Below are 15,944 nucleotides of genomic sequence, written 5' to 3'. Positions count from 1 at the left end.
AATAAAAGAGGTCCCACTGAATTCAGGTCCAATGGCTTCCGGAAAACAGGTTTCTGCTTAGCAAAGACATACCTTACTCAGTACATTATTTTAAAGGTAGAGCTAATTTCATGCCCTGGGTGAATGCAACGGATTTATGGGGAGAGTCATGTGCAGGGTGTGTAAGGACTTGCCCTCCTCACGTCCTCTACAAAAGAAGGCTCTGGCGCGTCTGGTGGTGAGCAAACCAACAAAAGGAATGCCTAAAAGGTCTCACAGAGATCAGGAACAGGCGCTGGGTCCCTGCTCACTGGAAACTCAGCACCCAAAACAGTGCTTGCCTAGGTCCCCCATCTGCATTTTCGAAAACAAAAGGTTTAGTCCAACCTTCCCCGACCTGTTCCCAATCAAGTGATCTGAGGCCTCTGGAATTGGGATTCTGAATGTATGTGTCTACCCCACGTCTGGTATTATATTACAACAGCATGAAAATGGAGCCTAGGACTGAGGAGCGGCCAGCCTCAGAAGCCTTCTTCATTGCCTGCCGTGTAATACATGATATGCAAAGCCTCTGACTTCAGCCAGCAGATATGTGGAGACCGTGTTGGCCCTAGCATGGGGACTAAACTAATGTGTGTTTAGGTCAGAAAGCGAATCAGAAAAGCCACTGGAGGGCACGTCACGGGGTAAGAGCCCTATAAATTCTGCCCCGGTCTCAGCGTCCCCTGGCAAACACTCGGCTTCCCTGCCTGGGCCGCTGCACATCTCTCCTTCGTAGTGCTGGAGAATTCCGGCCAGCAGCAGCCCTCCTCGCCATTGCCTTCTGCCCTGCAGAAAAGCCAGAGAGCTAGACATCGAGGTGGAAGGAAAGCCTTCGACAGGCGCGAGGAGAGCCCATTGCAGCCCTCCACTCGACAGAGCTCCGGCTCAGAGAGCTAGGCGCGAGGGCGAAGCCGGGCGCGGGCGCCGCGGTCAAGTTCGGATTGCCCCCTTCGGTTGGTCCGCGCAGAGCTCCGCACGTTCCTCCGGATCTTCCCGGCGAGGAGGAAGCGCGAGCCCGGCCGCGTCTCCACGCGCTGAGCGCTCTCTCCCTGCACCCCGGGGAGGGGCGCCTCGCGTCACCCACTCGCACCCGGAGCCCCCCGGTTCGGGAGCTCGGGCGCCTCCTCGCTGTTCTCCTTTCCCTCCCCGTCGCCGCCGCCGCTCGACCCCTCCCCTCCCGGGGCCCCGCGCCTCCCCTCCCCCACCCCGGCCCCCGGCCCGGGCTCTCCAGGACCAGCCTGCGCTCCTGGCGCCCTCATGTCTTCGCGGGACTCTCGGCGCCGGTTGACGTGGTGTCTCGTTCGGATTTCCAGGCTCAGCTCCGGCGGCAGCATCAGCCCGGCCCGTCTCGTGCTCCCCGGCGCGGCGCCCCAAGAAGGCGCAGAGCGCGGCCGCCGCCGCTGAACCGCCCGCCGCGCCCCGCGCCCGCGCGGCCCCGGCTGAGAGCGCGGCGCGCGCAGCCCTGTCACCCCTCAACCAAGGCAGCGGCGGCTGCTCGGACCTCGCCTTCTGGGGGTGCGGGGAGCCGGCGGGGGAGCTGTCGGCATCCCTCGCCCTTTTCACGGCGGCGGCGGCAGCGGCTGGAGCCTTGGCCGCCGCCTCCTGCGTGCCCTCCCTGCCGGGAACTGCCCCAGGATTGCGAACTCGTGCCCCTAACCTGCTGGGCGGGGCTCCGCGCTCCTGCCCTCGGCCCGGATGGGTCTCCTGGCTGGGACTCGGGGCTCCTGGAGTTAATGTCCAGCTGGGGGTCTGCGGAGACCGGATCCGAGGTGAGTGGGGGAGAGGGCCTGAGGGGAGGCGGGCGCGGCGGGCTGCGGGGCGCTGGAGACAGGCGGGGGCGCGGCTGGACCTCAGAACGGGCAGTGAGACTAGGAAGAGAAGAGACTAAGAGAGAACCGAGACGCTCGAAGGACAGAGGAGAAAGAGAAGTTGAACTGGAGACAGGCTGGCCTTGCGGAGGGGCAGTTTGCCTTTCCACGTGGGCAAAGATCTCTGGGGTCCCTGATGCCTCTGGACCCCGGAATATTCGACAGGGACCGTTTCCCTCCCCGACTCGGCGGGGCGCTCTTCCGTCAAGTCCCGGGAAGGTGCCGGGCTGGGGTCGTCTTTGAACCCACCACTGCCAAAGTTGGGTCCTCTGCGGAGGCGCTGCTGCATAGATATCATTACTGGGGTGTAACTTGTTTTGGTCTGTTCCGAGGGAAAGTGTAGGCCCCGGGAGGGGCTGCTGCTAAAGGTCCTGAGGACCTAAAAACAGAGCGCTCACCTCCTCTTTAGCCGTCTTGCAAATCTACATTCCTCGCCCTTTTCTGAACCCGGTTACTTGCATGAGCCCGCAATTCCAACTAACCATCCGCGTCGAGGTTAAGAGAGGGGCTTCCGGGATAGCCCAGGACCCGGGTCTCCGTCTGCCACAGACTCTCGAACCTCAAGGTCTCCCCTACGCCATCTAAGTGATGATTTGAATGACCGCTTTTCTCCTGCACTGTGCCACCTCCCCAGTCAACACTCTCCACTACTACCTTGCACAACCTCAGGGCTGATTTCGCCGCCTTTTGGTTTCCAGCCCCTCTCGGGGCGGGAAATAACTTTCCGCGGACCTCCCCAGCCTTCTGGCGCCTCCCTGGTTTCGGCGGTGGCAAACCAGTCTGCAGAGCCGACGCGCGCGCTCCGGGGGAGCGGCCCAACCCCGTGCTCGCAAGATTTTTGCTCATTGGTGGGGGCAAACACAAGTCTCCTGGGCGCTGCCGCCGATATGTTAGAGCGCACTCGACTCTTGCACAGTATTTTCGATGTTCACTTAAGTATTCCAAGGAAGAGATGCTGCTTCTAACCTCACTCACGCACCTCCACCCGCAAAGCTCCAATGCGAGCTTCTGGGCTTCCGCCCCGCAGCGACCCGGTCTTGCACTGAATTTCGCCATATCTTCGCTTTGGCAGGGTTCAGGGACAGTAGCGCCTTTTCAACAAGTGTCAGGTGTCCGAGGGGCCCGCAGCGTCCCCAGCCTATTCTTGCAAGGGGTTCGGGTGCACTCTGGATCTGACACACGGCCTCGGGCCCTTGACCCATTCCCAGACTGTATGCAGAAAGAGTCGCTCATTCTTTTCCCTACCGCGGTCTTGGGCCCAACTGAGTAAGTGCACCGTCCGTTCAGGACAGAGGGCACAGCTGAAAAAAGCAATACGTCTTGCAGCAACTTCTGTCCGTATTCCGAAAGAAAGCCTCCAAGTTACAGCGCGCCCCCACCCAGCCACCCCCGCCTCCCTTTTTATCCTCCTGAGACCTGGATCTCGAGGGCAAACCTCCCAGCCTGCCAGACACGGGAAAGTGCGGGGGCACAGGCGGCGGGAGCGCTCACCCGCGGTGAGGCTGTCACCGAGACGCGGGGGAGGGAGGGGGAGTTCAAAAACCAGGTTGCCGAGAAACCAGCTTAAATGGGGCAGGAGAGAAAAATCCGGGAGAGAGGATGAAGAGTGATAGGAGAGGATGAACAGCAGGGATGCCCGGTGAGGACATCCAAAAGTTCCGGGGGGTAATTTGGATTCGGAGAGGATTGGAGGGTGGTGGGGAGCGTTCGTGCAGCGGTTCTAAAGTGGCAAGGCAGCAGCCCGGCCGCGTGGGCGCTTCGGAACTCCGGCGGTTTCTGGTGCCCCCTGGTGCTGGGAACTCAGAAGCGCCCGGCGGCGAGTCTCGAAGTCCCGCTCCCTGGGGCGTCCGTCCTTTCCGCCCCAGGCCTGAGAATCACTAGATGCCGGTGCGCGCGACGCTCCCCTTTTGCTCTGCCGGACGCAGAGGGGGACCAGCCTGTGGGGTACCGAGACGGGTCCGGGGGCACCTGGAGGAGGAGAGCTTGCTTATTACCGCGTGTGGCAGCGCGCTGGGCAGTTGGCGCGCGTAGCAGAGGCTGCTGGTTGCCGCAGAAACGCGTCGGACAGATGTGCTTTGAGAAAGCGTTAAAGAGACCGACAGGGAAGCCACTGGGTGTGTTGGGGGTGGGGATGTAGAGACCCCACCGGGATCTGGGAAAAACCTCCCCGTAGACCGCTGTGAACGCTCAGCCTCCAGACTCCCTCCGCCCGGCAAATACCGGGAACTACAAAGCCGCTCTGACTGCAGCCTGCGCCGGCGGTGCTCAGAGGGAAGAAGGCGCCCTTCTCGCCCGCGGGAGGTGGGCGAGCTCTTTTCACCCGGCGGAGGGCGGGGGCGGGAGCCTCCTTTGGACGAGGCGGGGAGTTTTCCTCTGTGTCCTCTTTCGCCAGCTTCGTCACACTTCTAATTGAGGATCTCCACGACCAATTTAAAAAGCCCTCCGCCTGCCAAGCAGAAAAAAGAAAAAAAAAAAAAAAATAGGAAAAACCCTCTTAATGCGGAAGGGAAACCTGGTGCCTCTGTCGCTTCCTGTCGGCGGGCACCGCGATTTGGGACGGCGCATTAACCGCGCGCCTCCCTGCCCCTCCGGGCAGCCAGACAGTTCGCACGCGCCCGCGAGCTGGCACCCGCGCGAGGGGGCGGGAGGCCTAGCGTTCCCGCGTCGTCTGCTCGAGCGCCTCGCAGGGCTCGTTTTGCACGGCCTGGGTGAGGTGTTGCCTGGGGCCCCCCGCGCCTCAACCCACAGCCTTTCTTTTTCCCCGGGTTTGTAAACCAGCCAGGAGGGCACGGAGCGCCGGGAGCCGCAGGGTTTAGGAGTTCGTGGTCCCTACAGACTCCCCAAGCCCAACAGCTGCGTAGCGAACAAACGCCCAAGGGATGGAAAATGCATTCGTCTCCGCAGCGGTGGGAGGTGGCGGTCGAATTAAACGCTTCCCCGGGTGGCCTGCACCGGAACCCGGCGGGCGTTCTGGGTAGAGATGGGGGTGGGGGCGGTTGCTGGAGGCGGGCGCTCCTAGCGACTGATGGAGAGGAATGGGGTCGAGGTTTTTTACTTTTACCTGGAAACTGCCTTACTCTCTTCCACTGAAAAAGTTCAAGGAGCTTTTCCTAAGAATCCCTTTTACTTGGAGGAACGGGGATAGTCAACTGCATGAATCTCGTAATTTCCGCTTTAGAATGCCCTTGGAAATTAGAACGCTGGCAATGCCCTTGGAAATTAGAACGCTGGCATTGGGGAGGCACCTCAAGGTGCCCGGGTCTCCCCCGCCACCTCCGCCTCGCCTCCTTATTGCGTGGAGCTGGGCCCTGAGTTGAGGGTACCCTTTTTCTCGCCTGCCCTCCTTTCTAGGGGTGCGAGGATTGAGAAGCCCCCTAAGAGGAGCTGAGCCCCCACCGTGCGCCCTTTCCCGGTCTCGACCTTCTGGTGCCGGCGCTCCTGCGTAGCGTCCCCTACAGGCTACGATCGTCCAGGAGTGACTGTGACCCGGCGTGGGGCGCTCGAAACCCCTCTGCGAGGGGAAAGGATTTAAGGCCAGAATCTTGCAAAAATGCAAAAATAGAGTATTAGAGTACACCACGAACATTTTCGAGACCGAGGCAATCCCTCCCTAACTGTAACGCTAAAGCATTTGTTGAACGCTTACGTTATGCATTGTTAGGCCTTTTCATATGTTAATATTCGTAACCTTAAGAAGTGGAAGTAGTATTTTAAACCGAGTTGAAACTTTGGAAAGTTCAGGAGCTTAACACAGATATTCCTGGACAGCCTCAAAGTCTTTTAAGTCTCCACTGGCTTCTTGTTTCGACGACAAAATACTAATTGAAAAGGCAGGAATAAAGCCTGAGCAGGGTTCGTGGTGCCACTGAGCCTGCCCCCGCCTAGCTGAGGACAGGATCAGGACCCCGGGCGGGCTGGTCTCTTGCTTGGGTTCAGGGCTCGTTCGTTCTCCAGCGGGGTCTGTGGGAGCTGCTGGACGGGGCGGGGGCACAGGGTGAGGGTTGCCCGGTCGCCCCCCAGAATGGAGATGGGGTTGCGCGCCAGTACTGTTGTCGTCGTATTGGTACTGGCAGGGGGAAACAGCCCTGCCCCGAAATCCGGGGATCCGATGGCGGAAGAAAAAGGCAGTTGTCTGTTGGAAGCCAGAGAGGCGCACCCCGGAGCAGGGACAGGCAGGGCGCTGGGAAGGAAAGAAGGGTGAGGGTGCCCGGGGAAGCGCCCGGCTGCAGCGGTCCGGAAGGAGGGCGGTGCCAAGTCTGGAGGGGAGCCCCGGGGACCCGCGCGGACCCCAGCATCCAGGCCTAACGTGCTCTCCCCGGTTCTGCGCCCCTGCCCGCCCGCCCGCACAGGTGCCGCCGCCGGACGGGACTCTAAGATGAAGTTATGGGATGTCGTGGCTGTCTGCCTGGTGCTGCTCCACACCGCGTCCGCCTTCCCGCTGCCCGCCGGTAAGAGGCCTCCCGAGGCGCCCGCCGAAGACCGCTCCCTCGGCCGCCGCCGCGCGCCCTTCGCGCTGAGCAGTGACTGTAAGAACCGTTCCCTCCCCGCAGGGGTCACCCCCACCCGCCGCCCGCACGCACCCCCAAGTCAGCCCCGACAGCAGAGTGGGCTCCCAGGGAAGAGCCGCGCAGGCGCCGAAGCCCCCTCCCGGTGCGCGGCCACCAACTGGTGCCCCAAGTCTGCATGGCACGTGCTGGCTTTGCCCAACACAGAGGGTAACACGTTTTTCTGCTGCTCATTTAGATTCCGATCAACAGCTGTTTTCCCCACCACTCCCACCACCACAGGAAAACACACAGTGTTCTCTTTTCTCTGCCTCCCCATCACACACACACACACCCGTGTTTTGTTCCAAAGCCCTCTATCTGTTTGGGTGTGCCTGGCTGCGCTGAATTCTGAGAACAATTGCATTTCCATCCTAAACTGCCCTTGCAAGGGAAAAGGCTGAGGTTTCACAAAACCATGCCAGAGTCAGAGAAAACACAGAAAGGCCTTGATTTCCAGAACAAGCATCTGGGCAGTGTCAAGTGTGTTGAGGAAAGTTCCGGTTCTAGAAAGAAAACGATAAATAGTGCTGGCTGGGGCTAGGGGAAAAAACAAAAAAACTGTAGTTCACTCCACACATGACAATGTTAACTCTTAAGACCAGATTATTCATATTAGAAAATAAATCTGTGATTTGCCTCTCAAAAATGTCTTAGCGGTTTCCAGGGCATGTCAACTATGATTTGATATAATTTACCCTCTGCTCTTGAGAAGTTTATCTATTGCATAAAGCAGAATATGCTTCATCACAAGTTAAGAGATTACTGGGGAGGAACAGAAAATTTGCAGAACCCCAAACTAAAGCAACAGTAAACCACAGCCATAACCATGCTGGCTACTCCCCATTTCTATTACCCTATTCTGCATTTGAAAACTATTGTGATCATAGGCACCATTTAAAGGGTTCCAAAGTCAGCTGTATGCTGGAGTCCCCCAAACCTGTGGCCTTGGGCTAAAAGTATCCCAGGAAATGTGATGTGCTTATTTATGCTTAATTACAACAATAAAAGCATCTTCTTCCTGAGGTCCCAAGAAAAAGTGCATTTTTCTAAGACAAATTAAGTCTTCAAGAGTGACTTAGCGTTAGAGAACACAGTTTGATCCCTTGAAATTGAAGTAACTGTTCCAAGAGTGTATGTCAGTTAGTTATATAAACCTATTTTTAAAGGTTTTGGTTTCAGCCACAAATGTCTATCCTAGTGTATATAATGTTTCTCCAGTAGAAACTTAAAATGTGCTTTAGTGCCATAGTCTTCAGAACAGTACCCATGAAGGCTAAATGGCTTTTCATTCATTCAAAAAGCCTAGGTCAGAGGAACAGGAACCCAGTGAAAGGTAATAGTTTTCTCATCAAGGCACTCTGGAGGAAAAATGACTGTATCTGATTATGAAGCTGATTAGTTCATGCAAATTTAATAACTATATTGGTATCCTGTCTACCTAGGCTTATTTAATGCTGGCTCCTGCTTCTGGCTCTGCTTTTGACTAATTTGTCACCTCAAGCAAATTACTTACTGCCAGACTCAATGAACAGTTTACAACTGTCAAGGAAGGCCTTTCCATTCCAAAATGCCAATGACTGAGATCTGGCCTACCTCAACCTTCACGCTCCACCCTAACCTTCCTCTGGGAAGAGACTCATGAGACCCCTGCTTACTGGACTCACCTGGTGAACTCTAGTGACTACTGGTGTTGGGCCTCACCCAGAGAGGTTCTGATCTAATTGGCTTGGGGTGTGGCCTGGACAACTAGAGGTTTAGGTGTTCCCCAGGTGAGTCTAATGTGCAGTCAGGTGAATCCCTATCCCTTGATAATACCCTATCTGTGCCTCATGTAAGGTCCAGCCAGTCACAGAGCAGGCAAGGTAACATTAATCTTATTGATTGGGGTGGGGGGAGTTGTGGGGGAAGGGAGGTTTTTTCCAAAACTGATACTAAGTCATCAGTAGTATCGATGGACAAGATTCTGACTACTGTATTTACATTTGAACCAGCAGAGCACACCCGATTCTGTTTTATCTATGGGAAGACCCAATAGATCCTTGAAAGAGAAATGTTCCCAAAGAGAAAGTGAGCTGCATTCTAAGCCAAATTGACTTCTTTCCAGGTATGTTCAATTCGGTAGCAAGTTGTCAGTGCGGGGAAGGCAGGATAAAGACAATGTGCAGACTTTGAACACTCAACCAGTGTCAACATGCACTGTCACAGTGCTGACATTTATATCCTGCACTGCACACCGTGCAGTGAAGGCTTATGTAGAAAACATTAGGTCACTCGTCATTTGAAAATAGTGCCATAAATACTGATCCCTCTTCTTGGAAGGCTTGGAACTTAGTGATTGAACAAAGGCTCTTTCATGCTACCTGAGTCAGTCATTCTGTGCTGTTCAAAGGGGGCTGGACTGCACCCTGTCTACGCATTCACCCTTGAGATCCCTTGTATTCTGCTGGTTCTGATGTAAATGAAGCAGCCAGAATCTTGTTCCTACCATTATCACGTGTTGAAACCAAGTAGAATTCGTAACTGGCCCACTTGCCTGCACAGAGGTTGACCATAAAGTTCATGGGCTGTGGCTGATTCTTGTAGCAGTTTCAAACTTGTCTAAACTTAAAGACTTGTGGTTTTCCTTCTGGGTCATCCAAGACTTTTCCATTTCACCATCTTTGTTTTTATTTTATCATTGTGCTTTTTACCTGTGTCTTCACTACCGTGTGATTAGAGCAGGCCTGAGGCATGTAAAAGGTGAAACTAGAAGGTCTTGTGCACAGATGTCATAGCATTTTAGAGCTGAAAGGTAGCCCCTAAATTTCCCAGGCCTAAAGATATTAAGTAGTTTATCCAAAGTGCCAGGGTTCCATGATGGTAGGAGGAAAATTTGCTGAAGCCAGAACCCGAGTTTCTCTAAACCACTGAATTGCAGAGCGTTCAGTCTTGCTACTTAGGAGAAAACACTTTATATGGGAGGAAAGTTTTCAACTAATGAGTAAAACTGTGTTGCACAAGGTTGCTTGCAGTTTTTAAAGGTTTGTTAATCATAGTCATATAACAGTTCTCAGCTGTGCATGATAACTCTAAATGTGTTTCACAAAGCATAAAATGCATTTGCTTTTTAAAAATTTGTGATCTAAAAGCACTTATGCATTCAACAAGCAATTAATGTGTGCCTGTGTGTGCCAGGCACTGTCCTAGGGGCTAGGGAATCCTCAGTACACAGACAAAAGCCCCTGTCCTCACAAAATGTACTATCTAATAAAGGTACAGGGTATGGTGCAATTTGATGGCATTGTAAACTAAAACTAAACCTTGCTCAGAAAAGGTAGCCTTTTTGTGTGGCCAGAAAACAACTAGAAGAAACACTGAGCATTGCTAAATTATAATTGCAAGTAATCCACAATGTATTGTAATATAATGGGGTTCCATTCTACCGGTTTGGTAGCAAGTCATAATATTTCCTAGAGAAACAATCTTGCAAATCAAGCCATCAAGTTCTCAGACTAGCCCACAAAAATCTATGTAACCTTGATCAAATTGAGATATGATTCACAATATTATGAAGCTGGAGACTCCTCCCAAGTTGTCATTTCCCATAATCTGCAGAAGGAGGGCACAGAGCAAGAAATCATGGAGTTTCAACAAGCAAGAGCTCAAGTTCACACATTCAGTTCAGTCAGCCTGGCCACTTAACTAACTGTTACTTAAAAGCTCTCAAACCTCAGTTTCCTCATCTGTGAAATAGGAACTCTATTCATCCTGCCTCCTGGGGCTGCTGTGAACAGAGTTACATGAGGCAATGCTTTGTAAAGCCCGTGCCCCATAAACAACCATCATACTTGCCACGCTGCTCCTCCCAACACGCACCCAGTGAGTGCCTTTTCTTCCGTCCCAGGCTGTCAGTTCGGCCTCTGCCAAGACATTGCTCTAAATGGTGGAATTTCAAGCAGCCCAACAAAGTACAGAGAGTGGAAGAAATGCAGGCCTTGCGGGGAGGCTATTTTGGGCCCCGCAGTCAGTCAGTTGGGCCAGCCTTGCGTGGGATTCTGCCCCCGGGTCAGCTCCCCCTGGCTCTTCCCAGGTTTCACAGCTCCTTCCCTTCCCCATTTGCTGAGCCCATAGTTCCTATGGAATTTTTCCCACCAGATTCCCATGGTCATGTTAGGGAGACCCTCGTACCCTATGGGGAGAAGGGAGCCAGGACATCATAAGATCCTTACGTGTAAGAGATCAAGGAGGCAGTGAGCTGGAGGCTCCCTGTCTTGAGATAGAGCATTTCTGTTTTAAGTGATCCCACCTGGATATTTAATTCAAGCTGTTTCACAAACCGAGCAAAAGACTGTTAGTGAATTTAGTAAACTTTCAGCCTGTTGTTATCCAGCTAAGAAACCTTCTAATGCAACAAGGTAGTTAAATGTTAGGCTTTCAAATCTAATTTTGTGGGATATAGAGTTCAGAATAAATAAGCACCGTCCATCTATTTTTTTAATTATTATTTTAAGGACTATATGAACAGACAAAACTGCAATAAAGTCCCTAAGTTGGAAGGGGGCTCTGCCATTTGGGATGAGGTGCTTGGAATCAAGAAATCCCATGTCAGGCTTTTAGGAGACACTGATTCCTCACTCAGGATCTGAGACCAACATCTCATTCTGGCCTCAGTCTGAAGACCTATTTCAAACTGTTGCTGTTTAGAGAAATCTATTTCAGGCTTAATTTGAATTGGCCAGTCTTAGGACCTCAGGCTGATCCAACAGCCAAAGAATTATTCTCAGAAGATTCTCCTTTCACTGATAGAAAAATAAAAGCTCTCTGGCATTTTCCCTTCCAAATGTCCCTTTCATCTTGGTTTATTTAGCACTTAATGGTCCATAGCCTCTTTATTCAATTAAAACATATTCTTTAATCACTTGAGCTCAATCAGGAAGCAAGTATTAAATATCTTTCACGCTCTAGGTGCTGTGTGGGCATCCAGAAGGCAAAATTGTGAACTTAAATAGCTAATGATCTAGTTGTAAACTATGGATAGGCAGATGGATGGGTGGGTGGGCGGACTGTCAGTCCAACAGATAACTATGTCTACCGAGGCGTGTGCATTAGCTGTGGTCGTGGTAAGAATTCCTAGCAATGAAGTCACTAGGATTTGGGGATCATAGCAGGAAAGAATTCGGGGGAGAGGGAGGATTTGAGCTAGCCCTTGAAAGATATGTATTAGGAAAGGAAGGAAAAGGAAAAGGGGCACATTCCAGACCAAGGAGAAGCACAGGCAAGCTTGTGATCACGATATGGGGAAGGGGCAGGTGGTGGATACGAGGAGGAGGCCAGACCAGTCGCCAAGTTCTGAGAACAGGTGGCGGGAAGTGGTGTGAAATTTAGGCTATCTCTGTAGGTGACACCCAGATTATGAGATGCTGTAAAATCCAGGAAAAGAAGGTGCTTGCTCTGTTTCTGATGGCAGCGGGGTGCCACTGGGGTATCTCAAGCAGGCAGGTGGCAGCAAGTGGGATCTCACTGCTAAGCCTTCTTGCTGCAAAAATGACCCAAGCCCCAGGCTTCATGAGTCTATAGCATAGGCAGATTTTTCATTTTGAAGTGTGCCCTTATTTTTAAAAAGTGTCTAGCCATGGGCATAATTGAATCAGCCTGTTAACAAGTGAAAAGCTACAAATAAAAACTTAAAGTTAGTATCATACAAATGAACTGATTTACAAAACAGAAATAGACTCACACACTTAGAAAACAAACTTATGGTTACCAAAAGGGAAAGGTGGGAGGGGGTAAACTAGGAGTTTGGTACTGACAGATACACACTACTATATATAAAATAGATAACCAACAGGGACCTACTGAATAGCACAAAGAACTATATTCAATATCTTGTAATAACTTATAATGAAAACCTGAAGAAGAGTAGATATATAAAGAATATATATCAACTATACTTCAATTAAAAATAGAAACAAAAAATAAAGTTAGTATCATTACACCTCTTTGCTTTTCACGTAGTAACCCAATTTTTAACAAACAGGGTTTTTTATTTAATTTATTGAGTATAGTCGATTTATCATGTTGTGTTAATTTCTGCTGTATAACAAAGTGATTCAGTTATACATACATATATGTATTCTTTTTTATATTCTTTTCCCTTATGGTTTATCACAGGATATTGAATATAATTCCCTGTACCATAGAGTAGGACTTTGTTGTTTATCCATTCTATGTATAATAGTTTGCATCTGTTAACCCCAAATTCCTAGCCCGTCTTTCCCCAGCACCCCTCCCCCTTGGTAACTACAGGTCTGCTCTCTACATCTGTGAGTCTGTTTCTGTTTGATAGATAAGTTCATTTGTGTCATATTTTAGATTCCACATATAAATGGTATCATAGTTGTTAGTCTTTCTGACTTACTTCGCTTAGTATGATTATTTCTAGGTCTAGCCATGTTGCTGCAAATGGCATTATTCCATTCTTTTTTATGGCTGAGTAGTATTCCTGTGTGTGTGTGTGTGTGTGTGTGTGTGTGTGTGTGTGTGTGTGTGTGCACGCACGTGCGCTCACCATGTCTTCTTTATCCATTCATCTGTCGATGGACATTTAGGTTGTTCTGTATCTTGGCTGTTGTGAATGGTGCTGCTATGAAAATAGGGATGCATGTATCGTTTTGAATTACAGTTTTGTCCAGATAGACACCCAGTAGTGAGATTGCTGGATCATACAGAAACTCAATTTTTAGATTTTTGAGGAAACTCCATATTGTTTTCTGCAGTGGGTATACCAGTCTACATTCCTTTACCAACTGTGTAGGAGGGTTCTCTTTTCTCCACACCCTCTCCAGCATTTGTTATTTTTTAAATAGATTTCATATATTGTCCTAAAATCGAGTAAGTTTGAGCTCTCCTGGGTAAGAGATGTTATGTATCCCTATTGTACAGATGAAGCAATGAGACCTAGAGATTTTCTCAGGGTCACAAATTTAGTAAGTCATGAAGCCAGAACTTAAACCTCAAACTTCTAGTCCCAAAACCAGTAATTTTGGCTTAATACAGACTGCACTCTCATATTAGTAGATTAAGAAAACAGAAATCTTGACTTGCTAAAAATACATTCACTATCTGAAACATGTATTTCTAGGAAAATCAATGAACTGAAGCAAGGACTATTATATTTCCTCCAAGCCCTTTCTTTGATCCCTGTTTGGGCCAGAGTGGACCTAGGGTTATTTTATTCATGGTACTTCAGAATCCAAATCAGGACATTTTAGGAAGAGAAACATGCATTTCTTCACACATTCCTAAACTATTGATGCTTTTTGCAATGAGGGAAGGCTCCCTAACTCTTTGGGACAAAGTGAGGTCTCCTCGAATACTTCAGGGGGGTACTTGTTCTCAGATGGCTTCGGTTCTACCCAGGGAAGGGAGTGTCCACATGGGGAACCAAGGGCAACAGCATATGTAGCCAGAACAGTCACCTCTATGGGAACAGGAGTGGGTTTGTATAAGCAGATATTATGTCTCTACTGAGAATCAACTGGTTAACTCAGTAGAGATACAACTCACTTTTTAATGATTTTATAGGATATCTGAGTTGGAAGGCCTAGTTTTGAAAGTCTTAAAAACTTTTTTTCTTGCAAACCTACCAAGTTATGTTGAAAAACTAGTACACACTCCTAAGGTAACATCTGTAATTTTATAACAAGTTTAAATAGTTGTAGCAGAAGTAATTTCCAGTCCATTTGGCAGCTAGATATGTGCTTCAATATTTTTGGCAAAACTTTGGAACTGCAAATTTAGCTTATTCAATTTGTGGGAAATTATCCAAATGTATCAGCTCAAATACATTGATTTTTTTCGTCAGAAAAGGTCCAACTTCATTTTCATTTCAAATACACATGTTAGTCTGCGCAACCACTACCCTTTTGGATCCTACTTGTAAGCTGAATAGATGAATGGGTGGATAGACTGACAAGCAGATCATGCCTTGCCATGACTGCCTGACCAGAATGAAATATGGAACCACCCAGTTTGATATTTCTTGATTTATTCATATGGGACTTTTCCTCAGTAAAATATTCATAGTACAATGAACCCCCACAGGTCTTTTACACCAAGATGGACTTCTTGTTAGCATTTGCTTCATTTTTTTCCCCTAAACCTAAACTTGAGAATTACTTTCAAGCCTAACAATAAATAGTTTAGTGTGAACCTTCTAGGAGCAAGGACATTACCTTATGTAACCTCAATTCAGTTATCAGTCTCAGGAAACTTAACGTTTGTGCAATACTGTTATCCAACAGATAGTCTATAATCACATCTCCCCAATTGGCAAGAATGTCCTTCATAGTTTTTCTCCTTAATCAGGGGTCACAAATTGCATTTGATTGTTGTGTCTGTTTATTCTCCTTTAATCTGGAATTAGCTCCCAACCCTTTTCTCCCCCCACAACATTTTGAGAAGTCCAGGCTGTCTTGCCTGTGGTTCTGCAGACTGCCCCTCGGGTTGCATTTGTGGGATTGTTTGCACTTGATTAGATTCAGGTTCACATCTTTGGAACACTGAGTTCATGATGACGTGTCTTCACATCGTGAGTCACCAGCACCAGTTTAGCCCAAGGAGCCTTGCACACCCAGACTATCCTTACAAGTATCTATCCACCAGATAGTGCCTTGCGGTAAAATGAGTGAGATGAGCAAGAAGTGCATCTGTCTGAGGAAGTCCACAGGTGATTGTAAAACTGGCCGTAGGAGTATCTGTCTGTGGACCAGTCTTAGAATGCAGCACATGTGGAAGTTGCGGATCTGGACATGGATTCTTCTAAAATGCCCTGTAGACTCTAAAAATCTTCACGTACCCCCTCCGAAGGATACATGCCACAGTCTGAAGATACTGACCAATGCCATGGTGAACACAAAACATTGTTCATGGGCTGTGGAGTCAGTTGAGGTTTGTGTGGTTAATTTGAGGGCATTCCTAGGAAGAGGGAAGAGGCAGCCCAGACTCCCAAGATGGGTCTGCTCCTTTTGCCCACAGATCACCATGCCAGGGCCTCCAGGCCTTCTGCTCTGTGGAACACACTGGATGAGCAAGGGGCCAGTGTCTGCATCCCCTTCAGGGTACTCTGTCCATGAGCCAGCCAAGTTGATCTTCATGCTGCTTCCTCCGGTATAATGTCGATGAAGGATCATCATCAGACATGAAAACCATAGGACTTACTTTTTGGGCCATTTGTTAAATGCCTCTAGGCCCTGAGCTAAAAACTTTTCTCCCAATGCGAATAATGATCCCCATTTTAGGGGGAGGTTGGGGCTGCACAAGGTTATAGGCAACTCAGCCAGACTGAACTTGGGAAAGCCTAACCCAACACTTACTTGGGACCACATGACCACTTCCTGCCAGTGCACCGCACTGCTGCATAACTCTCCTGGCTGTGTCAGAAGGGAGGAGAAAAGTCAGGAGTGGAGGTTTTGAATGCAGCTGGTTTTGAATGATTGTTGTTGTTCAGTCGCTAAATCGTGTCCGACTC

General features: G+C 49.8%; 1 protein-coding gene across 4 annotated transcripts in view; it reads left to right on the top strand.

The window, feature by feature from the left end:
* Window positions 1-779: 779 nt before the first annotated feature.
* GDNF (glial cell derived neurotrophic factor) overlaps window positions 780-15,944 on the top strand; it is a 28,841-nt gene continuing 13,676 nt past the window's right edge. Inside the window, exons 1-3 of one of the 4 annotated variants that reach the window (XM_065905328.1) lie at window positions 780-974; window positions 1,335-1,790; window positions 6,239-6,337. In XM_065905328.1, coding sequence (XP_065761400.1) covers window positions 6,265-6,337 — 73 coding nt within the window. In that variant the 5' untranslated portion in view covers window positions 780-974; window positions 1,335-1,790; window positions 6,239-6,264. Of the gene's footprint in view, window positions 975-1,334; window positions 1,791-6,238; window positions 6,416-8,485; window positions 8,541-15,944 lie in introns of those variants that run through there. The other 3 variants (XM_065905326.1, XM_065905327.1, XM_065905329.1) reach the window with 3 other exon arrangements.

This window comes from Muntiacus reevesi, chromosome 14, assembly GCF_963930625.1.
Source record: "Muntiacus reevesi chromosome 14, mMunRee1.1, whole genome shotgun sequence".
NCBI classification, from domain to species: Eukaryota; Metazoa; Chordata; class Mammalia; order Artiodactyla; family Cervidae; genus Muntiacus; species Muntiacus reevesi.
This window is presented reverse-complemented; position numbering and strand designations above follow the sequence as displayed.